Source organism: Mobula birostris, chromosome 22 (assembly GCF_030028105.1).
Source record: "Mobula birostris isolate sMobBir1 chromosome 22, sMobBir1.hap1, whole genome shotgun sequence".
Classification (NCBI taxonomy): Eukaryota; Metazoa; Chordata; class Chondrichthyes; order Myliobatiformes; family Myliobatidae; genus Mobula; species Mobula birostris.
In genome coordinates this window covers 346,393-362,572 of record NC_092391.1, presented here as the reverse complement: position 1 = coordinate 362,572, position 16,180 = coordinate 346,393, and the positions used below count along the sequence as shown (strand labels likewise).

Below are 16,180 nucleotides of genomic sequence, written 5' to 3'. Positions count from 1 at the left end.
AGAAAATCTAGTTAAGAAGAAAAGAAAAGCTTATGAAAGGTTCAAGAAACTAGGTACTGTCAGAACTCCAGAAAATTACAAGGTTGCTCGGAAGGAGCTGAAAAATGGAGAGAGCCAGAAGGAGTCATGAGAAGGCCTTGGTGAGCAGGATTAAGGAAAACCCCAAGGCATTTTACAAGTATGTGAAGAGCAAGAGGATGAACCGTGGGAGTATGGGAATAATCGGGTGTGACAGTGGAAATGTGTGCATGGAATTGGAGGAGGTACCAGAGGTACTTAATGAATACTTTGCTTCAGTATTCATCAGGGAAAAAGACCTTGGCAATTGTGGGAATGACTTACAGTGGACTGATATGCTTGAGCATGCAGACATTAAGAAAGAGGATGTGCTAGAGCTTTTGAAAAGTATTAAGTTAGATAAGTCACTGGGACCGGATGAGATATACCACAGACTACTGTGGGAAGCGAGGGTGGAGATTGCTGAGCCTCTTGCGATGATCTTTGCATCATCAATAGGAACTGAAGAAGTACTGGAGGAATGGAAGGTTGCAAATATTGTTCCCTTGTTCAAGAAAGCGAGCAGAGATAATCCAAGAAATTACAGACCAGTGAGTCTGACTTCAGTGGTGGAGAAGATCCTGAGAGGCAGGATTTATGAGCATTTGGAAGATGTAATCTGATTAGGGATAGTCAGCATGGCTTTGTCAAGGGCAGATCGTGCCTAATGAGCCTGATTGAATTTTTTCAGGGTGTAACAAAACACGTTGATGAAGGTAGAGCAGTGGATGTAGTGTATATGGATTTCATTACGGCATTTGATAAGATTCTCCATGCCAGGCTCCTTCAGAAATTAAGGAGGCATGGGATCCAAGGAGACCTTGCTTTGTGGATCCAGAATTGGCTTGCCCACAGAAGGCAAAGGTGGTTGTAGATGGGTCATATTCCGCATGAAGGTTGGTGACCAGTAGTGTTCCGCAGGGATCTGTTCTGGGACCCCTCCACTTTGTGATTTTGATAAGTGACCTGGATGTAGAAGTAGAAGGGTTTGCTAGTATGTCTGCTGATGACACAAAAGTTGGGGGTGTTGTAGATAGTCTGGAGGGTTGTCAGAGGTTACAGTGGGACACCGATAGGATGCAGAATTGGGCTGAGAAGTGGCAGATGAACTTCAACCCATATAAGTGTGACATGGTTCATTTTGGTAGGTCCAGTTTGAAGACAGAATATAATATAAATGGTAAGACTCTTGGCAGTGTGGAGGATAGGAGAGATCTTGGGGTCCGTATCGATAGGACACTCAAAGCTGCTGCGCAGGTTGACAGTGTTGTTAAGAAGGCCTATGGTGTGTTGGCATTCATCAACCATGGGACTGAGTTCAAGAGCTGTGAGGTAATGTTACAGCTATAAAAGACCTTGGTCAGACCCCACTTGGAGTACTGTGTTCAGTTCTGGTCACCTCACAACAGGAAGGATGTAAATACTATCGGGAGAGTGCAGAGGAGATTTACAAAGATGTTGCCTGGATTGGAGGGCGTACCTTATGAGAATAGATTTAGTGTACTTGGCCTTTTACCCTTGGAGCGATGAAGAATGAGAGGTGACTTGATAGAGGTGTATAAGATGATGAGGGGCATTGATCGTGTGGAAAGCCAGAGGCTTTTTCCCAGGCTGAAATGGCTAACACGAGAGGGCATAGTTTTATGGTGCTTGGAAATAGTTATTGAGGGGACACCCGACATCCCCTCAATAACTATTTCCAAGCACCATAAAACTATGCCCTCTGTTTTTCACACAGAGAATGGTGGGTGCGTGAATGCACTGCCAGCAGCAGTGGTTGAAGCGGATACAATAGAGTCTCTTAGGAGCCTCTTAGATGGGTACGTGGAGGTTGGAAAAATAGGGGACAATGTGCTAGGGAAATTCTAGGCAGTCTCTAGAGTAGGTTACATGATGGACACATTTTGGGCCGAAGGGCCTGTAATGTGCTATAAATTTCTATGTTCTATGTATCGCAACCCGTTGTCTTTAACGGTAACCCAAAGACTACCGGCAGATCACACAGCTTCTACAGAAAGCCATTAAATGAAATACCCTACAACATTAGCAGTAAAATCTTAACCCATACATAACAGAAAGTCAGTTCACAAACTTGTACAAAAATTTGACCAAATCCCTTGGTATGACTTTACAGAACTAATTCCCAACTACACGGTAGGGATTTTGGGCACTGGTCTCTGCCGATATTGTCTCGTTATATGCTGCATGTTATAGCTGTAGCTTCAATAAATCTTTTATCGCTATTGTCTCTCCTCCAGGCATTGCACCTTGAAGTTTTCAAGTTAATAGGGTAAAGCTACTCACTACATTTTCCACTCTTTAACAGTTGATGTCCTCAGCTTGAAATCGTTGCTGTGTTTCTCTGCTTGTTCGATCTGTGTCCAGCGCTGCTCTGCCCTCGCATAGCGTTATAAAAAAATACTCTTTTTTAAAAATCGGTAAACCTTGTTTTCATCCCTCTGCAGGTGGAACTTTCTAACATTACATCTTTGGTTTTAATTATCCTGGGTTACATGGGGTTTTCCTGACTCTGAGACCACCTTATTCCACCTTCCACTTCTTCAGTTTCAGACATTCCTTGGGATCCTTCCTGTCACCTTGGAGATGCCTCTCCCTATCTATTACTCATGCCTTCCGCAACCTAGGTCCTCCTATCACTTGACTGAGCTCAGCTTCATCCCCAATTACTTTGGAGCCCAACTTCCCTTCATTGTTCAGCTGCAAGTCTGCCTGTCCACTGCTAATTCTTCCCACTACATCCAAGTCGGTGTGGGGAGGTTTGGGAATCTCATCAATTATTGGGGAGTTTGCATAAGGTAACATATACTACACTCCCATTTCCTTGTCCTCTGAATCCATGCAGCATTCAGCGGTTAGGTTTCTTTCAGGTTTCTCCACTGATTGTCCTTTTGATCTCCCACTTCACCTCAGAGTCCTCCTGCTAGGTGTAGAGTCCATGTCAGGCTCTGGGTCAACACACACCTCTTGTCCTAGAGGTAAAAGCTGGTTCTTGTGGAGAATTTGACAGGGCCATTCCCGTCTTCTGGCTTCACCTGGAAAGCTCACACATTTGGCATCTGACTCTCCTCTACATAAGGCATAGCCACCCAGCAGTCAGCCAGCATATGCTCCCCTGGTAGCCCCAAATTCCTTATTAGAACTCTGTCTCCGGGTATCAGATGGGAGAATCTATTCTTTTGATCATATCTCCTCATTTCCTTGATTCTGTTTGGCAGCAGAGACTTCCGCTATTTCATAAATTTGCAATTCCTTCTTCATGTCAGACACATACGTAAGATAGGTCTTCTGTGGCAAGTCTTCCCCACCAGTCTCAAAACTACAGGCAATCTTGTTACGCACCCAAACATTAAATAGTATAGCAAGTATTGAGTAGCTTCATTCTGTGTACAGTTGTAGAAGTGGACTATATACTCAATATGCTGACTCCATTTGTTCTTCTTACTGATATTCAGGGTTCCAAGCATGTCTAGCAATGTCCAGTTGAACTTCTCTGGCTGAGGATCACCCTAAGGGTGGTAAGGCATAGTCCTCAACTCTATTCCAAGCATGCCCAATAACTCAAGTATGAGCCTACTCTCACAATCCATTCCCTGATCGCTATGTATCCATCTTGGAAGTACATAATGAATATACTGTTCCCATAACACTATGGCCACGGTTGATGCCCTCGGATCCTGAGCATATCTGGTGTAGTGATCAGTAATAACGAAGACAATCGCAGTGTTGCTGGAATCAGCTCTGGAGGTGAAATCCACACCTACTAGATCAAGTGGCCCCGCACTCTCTAAATGGGATAATGGAGCAACCTCCGTCGGTAGTGTCTTTCTCCAAATACATTGAATGCATGACTTACGGTATTCTTTGACCTCAGGCTTCTTTCAGCGTCAATAGAACTGATCTCGGACCAAATCATAGGCCTTGTTAAACCCCAAATGACCTAAATCACAATCCCCTGATGCTTCTCAGGCAAAACCAACTGGGAATGCCAAGGCCTGTCTGGAGGAGACATGACCCTTTATAGAACCTGGTTCCTCAACACAAGTTTGTTCCATTCTCTGAGCAGGAGAGGTATGGCAAGGTGTTTTGTTTTTTTAACTTGAACCATATTCCCTTCCGCAATAGCTGACCAAACGGTACCTATACAAGAGTCATCTCGCTGAGCTGCTGCCACTTCTCCAGGACTCGACAGGCAATTGTTTTGTATTCAGAGTGGTCAAGTTGCAGTGAACCTGAACTCCCAAATGATCCTGCCCTAGGCTTGCCTCTGATTTCCCCATGGCAGAAAACTGGCACATTGCTTTAATTCCAGTACAAGAACACTCTCCTTTGCTGTAAATTTCTATGTACAATGTTCTATGTAGTTCATCGTCACTTTGTTGACCCCCTTGCTAACCTCTCCTACATCATTTTCTAACCGTCCAATATCCACTCTTGCCTCTCTTTTACACTTTTTGTATCTGAAGAAACTTTTGGTACATCTTTAATATTACTTAATATTACTTTAATATTCCATCTTTTACTTTCTTAATGACTATTTCAGTTGCCTTCTGTGGTTTTTTTTCAAAAGCTTTGACTTCTCTTGTTAGCCACAGTTGTGTCATCTTGCCTTTAGAATACTTCCTCCTCTTTGAGATGTATATATCATGTGCCGTCCAAATTGCTTCCAGAAATTTCGGCCATTGCTGTGCTGCTGTCATCCCTGCCAGTGTTCTTTTCCAATCAATTCTGGCCAACTCCTGTCATATCTCTGTAGTTCCTTTTACTTCACTGTAATGGATTGATAACCTACACTGGTTGGTCCTAGTGAAGTGCAACATCTCACACAACTGCATTAAATTCCATCTGCTATTTTTCAGCCTATTTTTACAGCTGGTCCAGATCCCGCCGCAAGCTATGATGGTCTTCCTCGCTGTCCCAAATCTGATCCAGTTAATCACATTATCATCCAGATCGTTGATATAGTTGACAAACAACAACGGACCCAGCACTGATCACTGCGGCCCTTCACTAGTCACAGGTCTCCTGACCTGCCGCTCTCTGGTTTCTCCCATAAACCAAATGTCTAATCCAATTTACCCTTCGTTAGTCCTGACGAAGGGTCTCGGCCTGAAACGTCGACTGCACCTCTTCCTAGAGATGCTGCCTGGCCTGCTGTGTTCACCAGCAACTTTTATGTGTGTTGCGTTAATCCAATTTACTACCTCATTTTGAATGCCAAGTGACTGAACTTTCTTGACCAACCTCTGGGGGACCTTGTCAAGTGCCTTGCTAAAGTCCATGCTGATGACATCGACTTTCCTGGTAACTTCCTTGCAAAACTTAGACCCAACCTACCATGCATGAAGCCATCAGGACACGTCTATCCAAATACTTATGTATCTGATTTCTCAAAATACTTTCCAATAATTTTCCCACTACTGATGTAAGGCACACCAGCCTATAATTTCCTGGTTTGTTTTAGAGCCTTTCTTAAACTGTGGAACAACATTGGCTATCCTCCAATCCTTGGTACCTCACTTGTCACTAAGGATGATTTAAATATCTATGCTTGGGCCTCAGCAATTTCTGGACTTGCCTCCCGCTGGATCCGAGGAAGCACCTTGTCAGACCCTGGAGATCTATTCATCCTCATTTGCCTCAAGGCAGCAAACACATCCTCCTCTGTAATCTATAGAGTCCATGAAGTTGATGCCATTTTCCCTCGCTTCTATAGGCTCTGTGTCTATCTCCTGTGTGAATACAGATGCAAAAGATACATTCAAGATCTAGCCATCCGTTTTGGCTTCATGCATGAGTTACTATTCTGATCTACCAGTGGACTAATTTTGTACCTTGCCATCCTTTTGTTCTTAACATTATCTGTAAAATCCCTTGGGATTCTCCTTCACCTTGTCTGCTAGAGCAATTTCTTGTAATTCATAAGCACCTAATTTGCTCCTACCTGCCTATAGCTGCAATGCACCGTCTTTTTTTTCTTAACCAGGGCCTCAGTATCTCTTCAAGATGCAGGTTCCCTGCACCAGTTATCTTTACCTTTTATTCTGACAGGCACACACAAGCTTTGTACTCTCAAAATTTCACTTTTTGAAGGCCTCCCACGTACCAGGTATGTCTTTGCCAGAAAACAGACTGTCCCAACCCACACTTGCCAGATCCTTTCAGATGCCATGAAAATTGGCCCTTTTCAATGTAGAATCTCAACTTGCAGACAAGGTCTATCTTTTTGCATATTTATTTTGAAACTAATGGCATTGTGATCATTAGATGCTATGTGCTCCCTTGCACAAACTTCTGTCTCTCTAATAGCAGATCAAATATTGCACACTCTCTTGTTGGGACTTCTGTGCTGTGATTAAATAAACTTTTCTGAACACATTTGACAAGCTCTATCCCGTCTACTCCTTTTACAGTAAGGAAATCCCACTCGATAAAGTTAAAATAGCCTAGTCTAACAACCTTGTGTTTCTTGTAAAGTCTGCGATCTCTACAAATTTGTTCTTCTAAATCCCTCGGACTATTGGGTGGTCTGTAATTTAGCCCCATTAACGTGGTCATACCTTTCTTATTACTCAGTTCCACCTGTAATGCCTGACAGTCTGTCCTGACTGAGTACTGCCATGACATTTTCCTTGACTAGTAACGCCACTCCTCCTCCTTTAATCCCTCCTGCTTTGTTGCATCTGAAACAATGGAGCCCCAGAATATTGAACTGCAAGTCCTACCCTGCCCTTTCTGCAACCAAACCTCACTAATGTCTACAATATCATAATTCCAGGTGTTGATCCACGCCCTGAGCTCATTAGCCTTTCCTACAATACTTCTTGCATTGAAATTTATGTAGCTCAGGACATTAGTCACACAGTTCTCAACCTCTTGTTTTCTGACTGTCTGAGATCTTAGCATCTGTCTCCACAATCTCTCCACTAGTTGTTCTGACACTCTGGTTCCCACCCCTGCAACTCTATTTTAACACTCCCCCCCCCCCAGTGCACCATGGTCTTTCATTAATTCTTTAGTGTTTCTCAAATTTACTGTGTAAGCCCACAAAAAATATATCTCAGGGTTGTATTTAGTGACATATTTGTACTGAGATAACAAATTTTCTTTGAACTTTGAATTAAGTAACAAAGTTAAGGGTCTGCATTAGTCAAAGCATTGAATACAAGAGCAGAGAAGTTATATTCCAACTTTATAAACATTGGTCAGATCTCAGCTCAAATGTTGTGTGCTGTTCTGATCATCACACTGAGTTAAAAAGGTGGCAGGACTGGAAAGGGTGCTGTGGAGATTCACCAGGCTGTGGGACACACCAGATATGGTTGTTACTGGAATATGGAGCAAAAACAAACTATTGGAAGACACAGTTGGTCAAGCAGCATCAGATTCAGCAGTTTATTTTGTTATCAGGATACAGTGGCATGCAAAAGTTTGGGCACCCCGGTCAAAATTTCTGATACTGTGAATAGTTACGTGAGTAGAAGATGAACTGATCTCCAAAAGTCATAAGGTTAAAGATGAAACATTCTTTTCAACATTTTAAGCAAGGTTAGTGTATTATTTTTGTTTTGTACAATTTTAGAGTGGAAAAAAGGAAAGGAGCACCATGAAAAAGTTGGGCACCCCAAGAGATTTGAGCTCTCAGATAACTTTTACCAAGATCTCAGACCTTAATTAGCTTGTTAGGGCTATGGCTTGTTCACAATCATCGTTAGGAAAGGCCAGGTTATGCAAATTTCAAAGCCTTATAAATACCCTGACTCCTCAAACCTTGTCCCAACAATCAGCAGCCATGGGCTCCTCTAAGCAGCTGCCTAGCACTCTGAAAATTAAAATAAATGATACCCACAAAGCAGAAGAAGGCTATAAGAAGATAGCAAAGCGTTTTCAAGTAGCCATTTCCTCAGTTCGTAATGTAATTAAGAAATGGCAGTTAACAGGAACGGTGGAGGTCAAGTTGAGGTCTGGAAGACCAAGAAAACTTTCCGAGAGAACCGCTCGTAGGATTGCTAGAAAGGCAAATCAAAACCTCTGTTTGACTGCAAAAGACCTTCAGGAAGATTTAGCAGATTCTGGAGTGGTGGTGCACTGTTCTACTGTGCAGCAACACCTGCACAAATATGACCTTCATGGACAGTCATCAGAAGAAAACCTTTCCTGCTTCCTCACCACAAAATTCAGCGTCAGAAGTTTGCAAAGGAGCATCTAAACAAGCCTGATGCATTTTGGAAACAAGTCCTGTGGACAGATGAAGTTAAAATAGAACTTTTTGGCCACAATGAGCAAAGGTGTGTTTGGAGAAAAAAGAGTGCAGAATTTCATGAAAAGAACACCTCTCCAACTGTTAAGCACGGAGGTGGATCGATCATGCTTTGGGCTTGTGTTGCAGCCAGTGGCACGGGGAACTTTCCACTGGTAGAGGGGAAGAATGAATTCAATTAAATACCAGCAAATTCTGGAAGTAAACATCACACCGTCTGTAAAAGAGCTGAAGATGAAAAGAGAATGGCTTCTACAACAGGATAATGATCCTAAACACACCTCAAAATCTACAATGGACTACCTCAAAAGGCACAAGTTTTTGCCAGGGCCCTCGCAATCCCCCGACCTAAACATCATCGAAAATCTGTGGATAAACCTCAAAAGAGCAGTGCATGCAAGACAGCCCAAGTACCTCACAGAACTAGAAGCTTTTTACAAGGAAGAATATGTGAAAATCCCCCAAATAAGAATTGAAAGACTCTTAGCTGGCTACAGAAAGCGTTTACAAGCTGAGATACTTGCCAAAGGGGGTGTTACTAAGTACTGACCATGCAGGGTGCCCAAACTCTTGCTTCGGGCCCTTTTCCTTTTTTGTTATTTTGAAACTGTAAAAGATGGAAATAAAAAAAAGTAATCTTAAAATATTGAAGAAATGTGTCATCTTTAACTTTATGCCTTTTGGAAATCAGGTCATCTTTTGCTCACTTAGCTATTCACAGTAACAGAAGTTTTGACCAGGGGTGCCCAAACTTTTGCATGCCACTGTATTTCTTGAAATGGAGTTCTTCAGCAAAATGCCAAGATCGGACAGGCTAGTTCTGTTTTCCCATAAGATGATGTTGTTCAGAAGGGACATGATTGAGGTACATAAAGCTATTATGGGTTTTGGTAGGGTGGACTGCAGGAAACTCTTCCTCATTTCACAGGTGGATAACAATAGAGGATATTTATTTAGGGTAAAAGGTAAGAGGAGTAGAGAATATATGAGGAGGACCTTTTTCATCCAGTAGTAAGTCCCTGGAATTCACAGCCTGGGAAAGTGATAGAATCAGAATTGCTAATGACATCTAAGAAACATTTAGACAAGTACTTGAATAGTTTAAGCTTAGAAGGCTGTGGGCTAAGTGGTGGAATATGGGGTGAGTATAAATGGGTGCCCACTGGTCATCGTGCATGTGATGGGATGAATGGTCTCTTGATGATTCATATTGTGGAAAGCTCATAATTGCATCTCTATAATTTTAGAGGCATTTTATTCTAGGATTAAAGGATATGAAAGTAATTTTGAGCCCATTACTTAACTGCAGAGCCTTTATTCAAATATGAATTAGCCATGAAGATTTTGTTGTAGTCTTAGGAGTATTAATTCTAGATTTTTTTTCTTTTCTTCTCTGTCTCTCTAACTCTCTTTTGACCTCCCCTTTGAAACTTAATTGAACAATCTGTTTTACTGTTTCTAATATCTCCTTTTATTTCAGATTTTTTTTTGTCACATGATAGTGCGATACTTGGCTATGCTAAGGTTGCTATAAAAATGCAGGCTGTTGTTTAATAATATGTATGTGCAAATGGTAGCCTGAAATATTCCTGTGTTCTGCAGCATTGTGTGATTTTGGTCAAAGATTGTTAATTATGGAATTTATTAGGACAGTCCAGACCTCCTCCTTTTGCTGCGAATGCTCTCACTGGGACAAGGTGCCTGGGACATGATTGACAGTCAGGTGTTCAAGGAACCAAAAATGGTAAGTTAAGAAATCTAGTCTATTGATTATTGACAATATTCTATGGTGATAGGTGATTGGAATTACTTTTGAGTAGCTGAAATGACAACATTGCATGTTAAATTCCATTTATCCCTTATGTTACATCATCCTTCAAGGAAAATTTTATATGGACAACATATAATACCTGTTTGGCCCTTTAAAATTTTAATGTTGATATTTTGACTGATGTCAAGTAACCTTTAGACTTAGCACATTATAGAAGAAATAATTATTTAGATTAGCGTATTTTTTCATAATTGATTATATTTACCCATTAAAGCAAAGTTGAAAATATGAAAAGATTGATGATTTATAATTTAAACCATAAGACCATGGAACAGAATTAGGCCATTTGGCTCTTTGAGTCTGCTCTGCCATTCAATCATAGCTGATTTATTTTTCCCTCTTGACCACATTCTCCTGCATCCTCCCTGTAATCTTTTGACACCCTCGATAATCTAGAACCTATCAACCATAACTTGGCCTCCACAACTGTCTGTGGCAATGAGTTCCACAGATTTACCACCCTCTGGCTAAAGAAAATCTTTCTCATCTCTGTTCTAAAGGGATGTCCTTTTATTTTGAGATTGTGCCCTCTGGACTGAACTTTCTCACTACTGGAAACATCCTCTCCAGGTCCACTTTATCCAGACCTTTAAATATTCAGTAGGTTTCAGTGAGATTCCCCTTCATCCTCCTAAACCCCCATGAGTACAGGCTGAGATCTATCAAAAGTTCCTCATGTTAACCCTTTTATACCCAGGACAATTCCCATAAACCTCATGTTCAAAGGTTCAATTTAATGTCCGAGAAATGTATACAATATACATCCTGAAATGCTTTTTCTTCACAAACATCCACGAAAATCATGTGGACCCTCTTCAACAATAGTACATAATTCCTTAGATACCGGCCCAAATTTTTAGTTTATAAACTCTTTACTTGTGTAACCAGAAGTGAATTATTTATTTAACTTAGAACTGTGGGTCTTGCTAAGAAATTGAACTGTTTAACCATTCATTCAAAAGGGTGAAGCTGCGTGGAAGTGACTTTTTAATACAAATGGCTAAGCCAGTTTTTTTATCCAATCTACCAAGTCACTGTGGATCTTGTGCCTTTTGGATCAGCCTACCATGAGGGTCACTACCAAAAAAGCACATCAAATTCCACGTATAAAACATCCACTGCCCTATCTTCATGAATAATTTTCATCACCTCGTCAAAAAACTCATCAAATTTGTGTAACGTGATGTCCCCCACTCAAAGCCTTCCTATCACATACGAGTCTATGCTTCTCGAGATGTGTGTAGATCCTATCCTCAAGAAACTTCTCCAATTATTTCCGTGCCATTTATGTAAGATTCACTGTCCTGTAACTTCCTGGATTTTCCTTATTACCCTTTTAAAACAAATGAACAATATTGGTTATTCTCTATTCCTCTAGGACCTTACCCGTAGCTGAGAATCTAAAGATTTTTATCAATGCCCCAAGCAGTCTCCTCCCTCACCTCTTTCAATAGCCTGTGATAGATCTGTTAGGACTCGGGGATTTATCTACCTTAATGATTTGAAAATGGAATTGGAATTAAATGATCTTCAGCAGATCCTTGGCCCCCACCTCATTAGTATACCCCTCCCTGAACCTGCCATCATCCACGTCCTTCTCCATGGTGAATACTGATGCAAAGTACTTATTTAGTACAGCAGCCACTTCTTTTTGCTCCAGCCATTAACTTATCCCCTTTGTCCTTGAGTGCTCCTACTTTCTCCTCAGTTACCCTCTTTAATGTTTGCATAAAATGCCTTGGGATTTTCCTGAATCCTATTCACCAAGGATATTTCTTGGTCTCTGTAGGTGGAAAGAATTCACAAGAAGTCTGGGGTTCACCTTCAGAACAAACTATCTCAAGCTGAGATCAAGAGGGAAATCACTCAATGTAGAACAAATGCTTCCCAATCCAGTTCTCATTACTCTTATGCTATTTCTTATCTAATGTCCCACACTATCTCTACCCCACATGCACTATGTATACATCAGTGAGGTAAGTTTTTTTCAGTGTCAAGCATCAGCACCTATGTTCTAAGTGAGTTGTGTACAAGTCCACTTTTACCTTGTATGTAGAATGGCAAGCTTCCATCTTGGAGTTTTATGAAGCTGTTGCTAAGCTACTAGCCGGTCACGAATTCACTATATTTTACTTTAGCCTAGCTTGTGGCTTGAGCCGGTTCTGTATGTTACAGACTTTCACTGCCTGGTATTAACCCTGTAGGATCCCACCTAATCTCACTACTACATACTCATCCTCCACTCTCTCCTGTGCTTCTCTCCTGTGCTACAAAAGCAAGAATACTATTCCCTGCTATGAATTTTACTATTCCCTACTACAGCCCCTTTTAGCCCTCCTGATTTTCTGTTTTAAGTTGTTTGGATTTAAAGGGCTGACCATGTTTACTATGTTCAAATCATTTTTGAATGTTACTGGATAAATGTCTGACACAAATTTCATCACACGTTAGCCTTTACTTTTCTTGTCGCCTTCCCCCTCATTATTTGTCCTCATTTGAGTTTTACAGCATTGGTACCACGTCAGGGATGTCTCTGATCGTGTCCATGGCATTCTCAAGGGGGAGGGTGAGCAGCCAGAAGTCTGTACATATTGGCATCAGTGACTTAGAAAGACAAGTTGAGATCCTGAAGAGAGATTTTAGGGAGCTATGTAGAAAGCTGAGAAACACGACCTCCAAGGTAGCTTTCTCTGGATTGCTGCCTGCTCCATGTGCCAGCGAGGGTAAGAATAGGACAATTTTGCAGGTAAATGAGTGCTAAGAGTTTAGATTAATTGATCATTGGCATCTCTTCTGGGGAAGGTAGGACCTGTACAAAAGAGATGGGTTACACCTAAACCTGAGGGGGTCCAATATGCTTGCGGGCAGGTTGGCTAGGGTTGTTTGGATGCGTTTAAACTAATTTGGCAGGAGAGATGGGAACCAGAGTGACAGTGCTGAAGATGAGGTAGTTGGTTTACAAACAGAGGCAATGTATAGTGAGACTCCTAGCAAGGAGAGGCTGATGATGGGGCAAAATCGCAGTCAACAGGATGAGTTACAACGTAACAGGCAGACAGAATCGAAAAGGATGAACACAGAATGTAAAGCTCTTATGATTGAGTATGCGCAGTACATGGAATAAGATCGATGAGCTTGTAGCACTGTTACAGATCGGCAAGTATGATGTTGTGGGTATCACTGAATAATGACTGAAAGAATATTATAGCTGGGAGTTTAATGTCCAACAATGCACTATTATATCGAAAGGATAGGCAAGAAGGCAGAGGGGTTGGCGTGGCTCTGTTAGTGATCATTAGAAAGAAGTGACATAAGGTCAGAAGGTGATGAATCATTGTGGAAAGAGAGAAGGAACTGCAAGGGTAAAAAGACCCTGATGGGAAAAGACCCCCAAACAGTATAGATGTAGTTTACAAGTTACAACGGGAGATAGAAACTGCATGCCAAAAAGACAAGGTTACAATAGTCATGGGGGATTTCAATATGCAGGTAGATTGGGAAAATCAGGATAGTGCTGGATTCTAAGAGGATAATTTCTTAGTCTGCCTACATGATGGCTTTTTAGAGCAGCTTATGGTTGAGCCCACTAGGGGATCAGCATTTCTAGATTGTGTGTTGTGCAGTGAACCAGAACTGATTAGAGATTTTAAGGTAAAAGAACCTTTAGGGACAAGTGATCATAATATGATCGAGTTCACCGTGAAATTTGAGAAGGAGAAGCTAAAGTCAGATTTATCAGTACTACAGTGGAATAAAGGAAATTACAGAGTCATGAGAGAGGAGTTGACCAGAATGATTGGAAAAGAACACTATTTAAAAGCTTCCAAATCCTTTCATTTCCCATTAATTTTTGCACTAGCACTAGCCTTCTCTTTGGCTTTTTGTTGGTTTAGACTTCTCTTGTTAGCCATGGTTGTGTCTTCTTGCCTTTAGAATACTTCTTCCTCTATGGTGTGTGTGTGTGTAGATTGGAATAGTTCCCTCCTTTCCCAATACTGGTGCCAGTTTCCCACAAATTCAAACCCACCTCCCACACCAATCCTTGAGCCACACATTTAACTCTCTAATCTTCTTGATCGTGTGCCAATTTGCACGTGGCTCAGGTCATAATCCAGAGATTACCACGTTTTTGGTTCTGCGTTTTAATTTAGTCCCTAGCTGCTCAAATTCCCTCAGCAGGACATCTTTCCTCATTCTACCTACATTGTTGATACCCACACATGAACCACGACAACTGGATCTTTCCCCTCCCACTGCAAATTCCTCTGCAGGTCAGAGAAGTCGTCCCGAGTCCAGGCACCAGGCAAGCAACACAGCCTTCTACGATAGAGAACTTTGTCTATTTCCCCTGACTATACCATCCCCAATTACCACTATCTTAGTCTTCTTTTCCCCCTCTGAATGGCTCCCTGAACCATGGTGCCTTCTCACCGAAGCCTCTGGAGCCAAAGTTGGTAAACTCTGTTCTCTCCATTAGTAAAATTTGCCACGAAGTGACCCTTAGTCCCACCTTGTTAAGCCTACAAAGGAGTATGATTTAGTGGTATTACAGAGATGTGGTTGCAGGGTGGAGAGGATTGGGAATTAAATATCCATGGATATCAGGTAATACGGAAGGATAGGCAGGAAGGTAAGGGAGGTGGGATAGCACTCTTAATTAAGGATGAGGGTCAGGGCGATAGTGAGAGACGATGTAAGATCTAAGGAGCAGAATGTTGAATCCATCTGGGTAGAGATTAGGAGTAGTAAGGGGAAAAATCACTGGTGTGAGTTGTCTATAGGCCACCGAATATTAACATTACAGTGGCAGAGGCAATAAACCGAGAAATATCTGAGGCGTGTAACAATGAGCAGTTACTGTGGGGGACTTTAAACATAGAAAAACATAGAAAACCTACAGCACAGTACAGGCCCTTTGGCCCACAAAGTTGTGCTGAACATGTCCCTACCTTAGAAATTACTAGAATTCCCCATAACCCTCTATTTTTCTAAGCTCTATGTACCTAACCAAAAGTCTCTTAAAAGACCCTATCGTATCTGCTTCCACCACCATTGCCAGCAGCCCATTCCACGCACTCACCACTCTCTGAGTAAAAAAACTTGACTAAATCCTTATTGCAAAAGTTAAAAAAAATATGGTGGTATGGCTTTGCCTAATTTTAGAATGTACTATTGGGCAATCAATATTCAATGTATTACTTCTTGGATTCACTATTTAGACATATGTGAATGTCATTCATGGTTGGATCTAGAGGTAAACTCGGCGAAAGGTTTCTTTTTGGCCTCTTTATTGGGAGTTCCTCTTCCCTTTTTGTTTTCTAAGATTAGCAGACAAGAATTTAATCCTGTTATTAAACATACATTAAGAATTTGGTTCCAGTTCCGTAGATTTTTCGAGTTTAATAATTTTATTCTTTCTAGTAATAGCTATCTTAATTATTTTTTTAAACCATCTATTTTGGATAAAGCCTTTTTAATTTGGAAAACCAAGGGAATAATAATTTTTTCAGATTTGTTTTTAGGGGACTGTTTAATGTCTTTTTCTCAGCGGATAAATATGATTTATCTAACGTACACTTTTTTAGATATTTACAAATTAGGAATTTTTTTATGTGGTTTGTTACCAAATTACCCTTCTGCTTATCCACCTAATATGATAGATGTTCTCTTTCAGTTTAAACCATTTCAAAAAGGGTTGATAGCTATAATCTATAAACTGTTATTGAGTTTGCGAATGATATCTAACAATAAAATTAAACGCACTTGGGAATTGGATCTTCAAGAGTCATTTTCAGATAATCAATGGAGTAAAATTTTTCATTTGGTTAACAACTCATCTATTTGTGCCCGTCATTCCTTGATACAGTTCAAGGTAGTGCACCAGGCCCATATGTCAAAGGATAAACTAGTGCGTATTTTCTCCAATATTAATCCTATTTGTGACATGTAACACTGAGTTGGCCACTTTAACTCATATGTATTGGTCTTGTATAAAGCTAGCTAACTTTTGGAGA

General features: G+C 41.1%; 1 protein-coding gene across 2 annotated transcripts in view; it reads left to right on the top strand.

Moving 5' to 3' along the window:
- The window catches only part of nelfb (negative elongation factor complex member B), a 122,048-nt gene that overhangs the window by 55,932 nt on the left and 49,936 nt on the right, over positions 1–16,180 (top strand). For both annotated transcript variants that reach the window (XM_072239887.1, XM_072239889.1), the window contains exon 8: positions 9,984–10,079. In XM_072239887.1, coding sequence (XP_072095988.1) covers positions 9,984–10,079 — 96 coding nt within the window. The remainder of the gene's footprint in view (positions 1–9,983; positions 10,080–16,180) is intronic.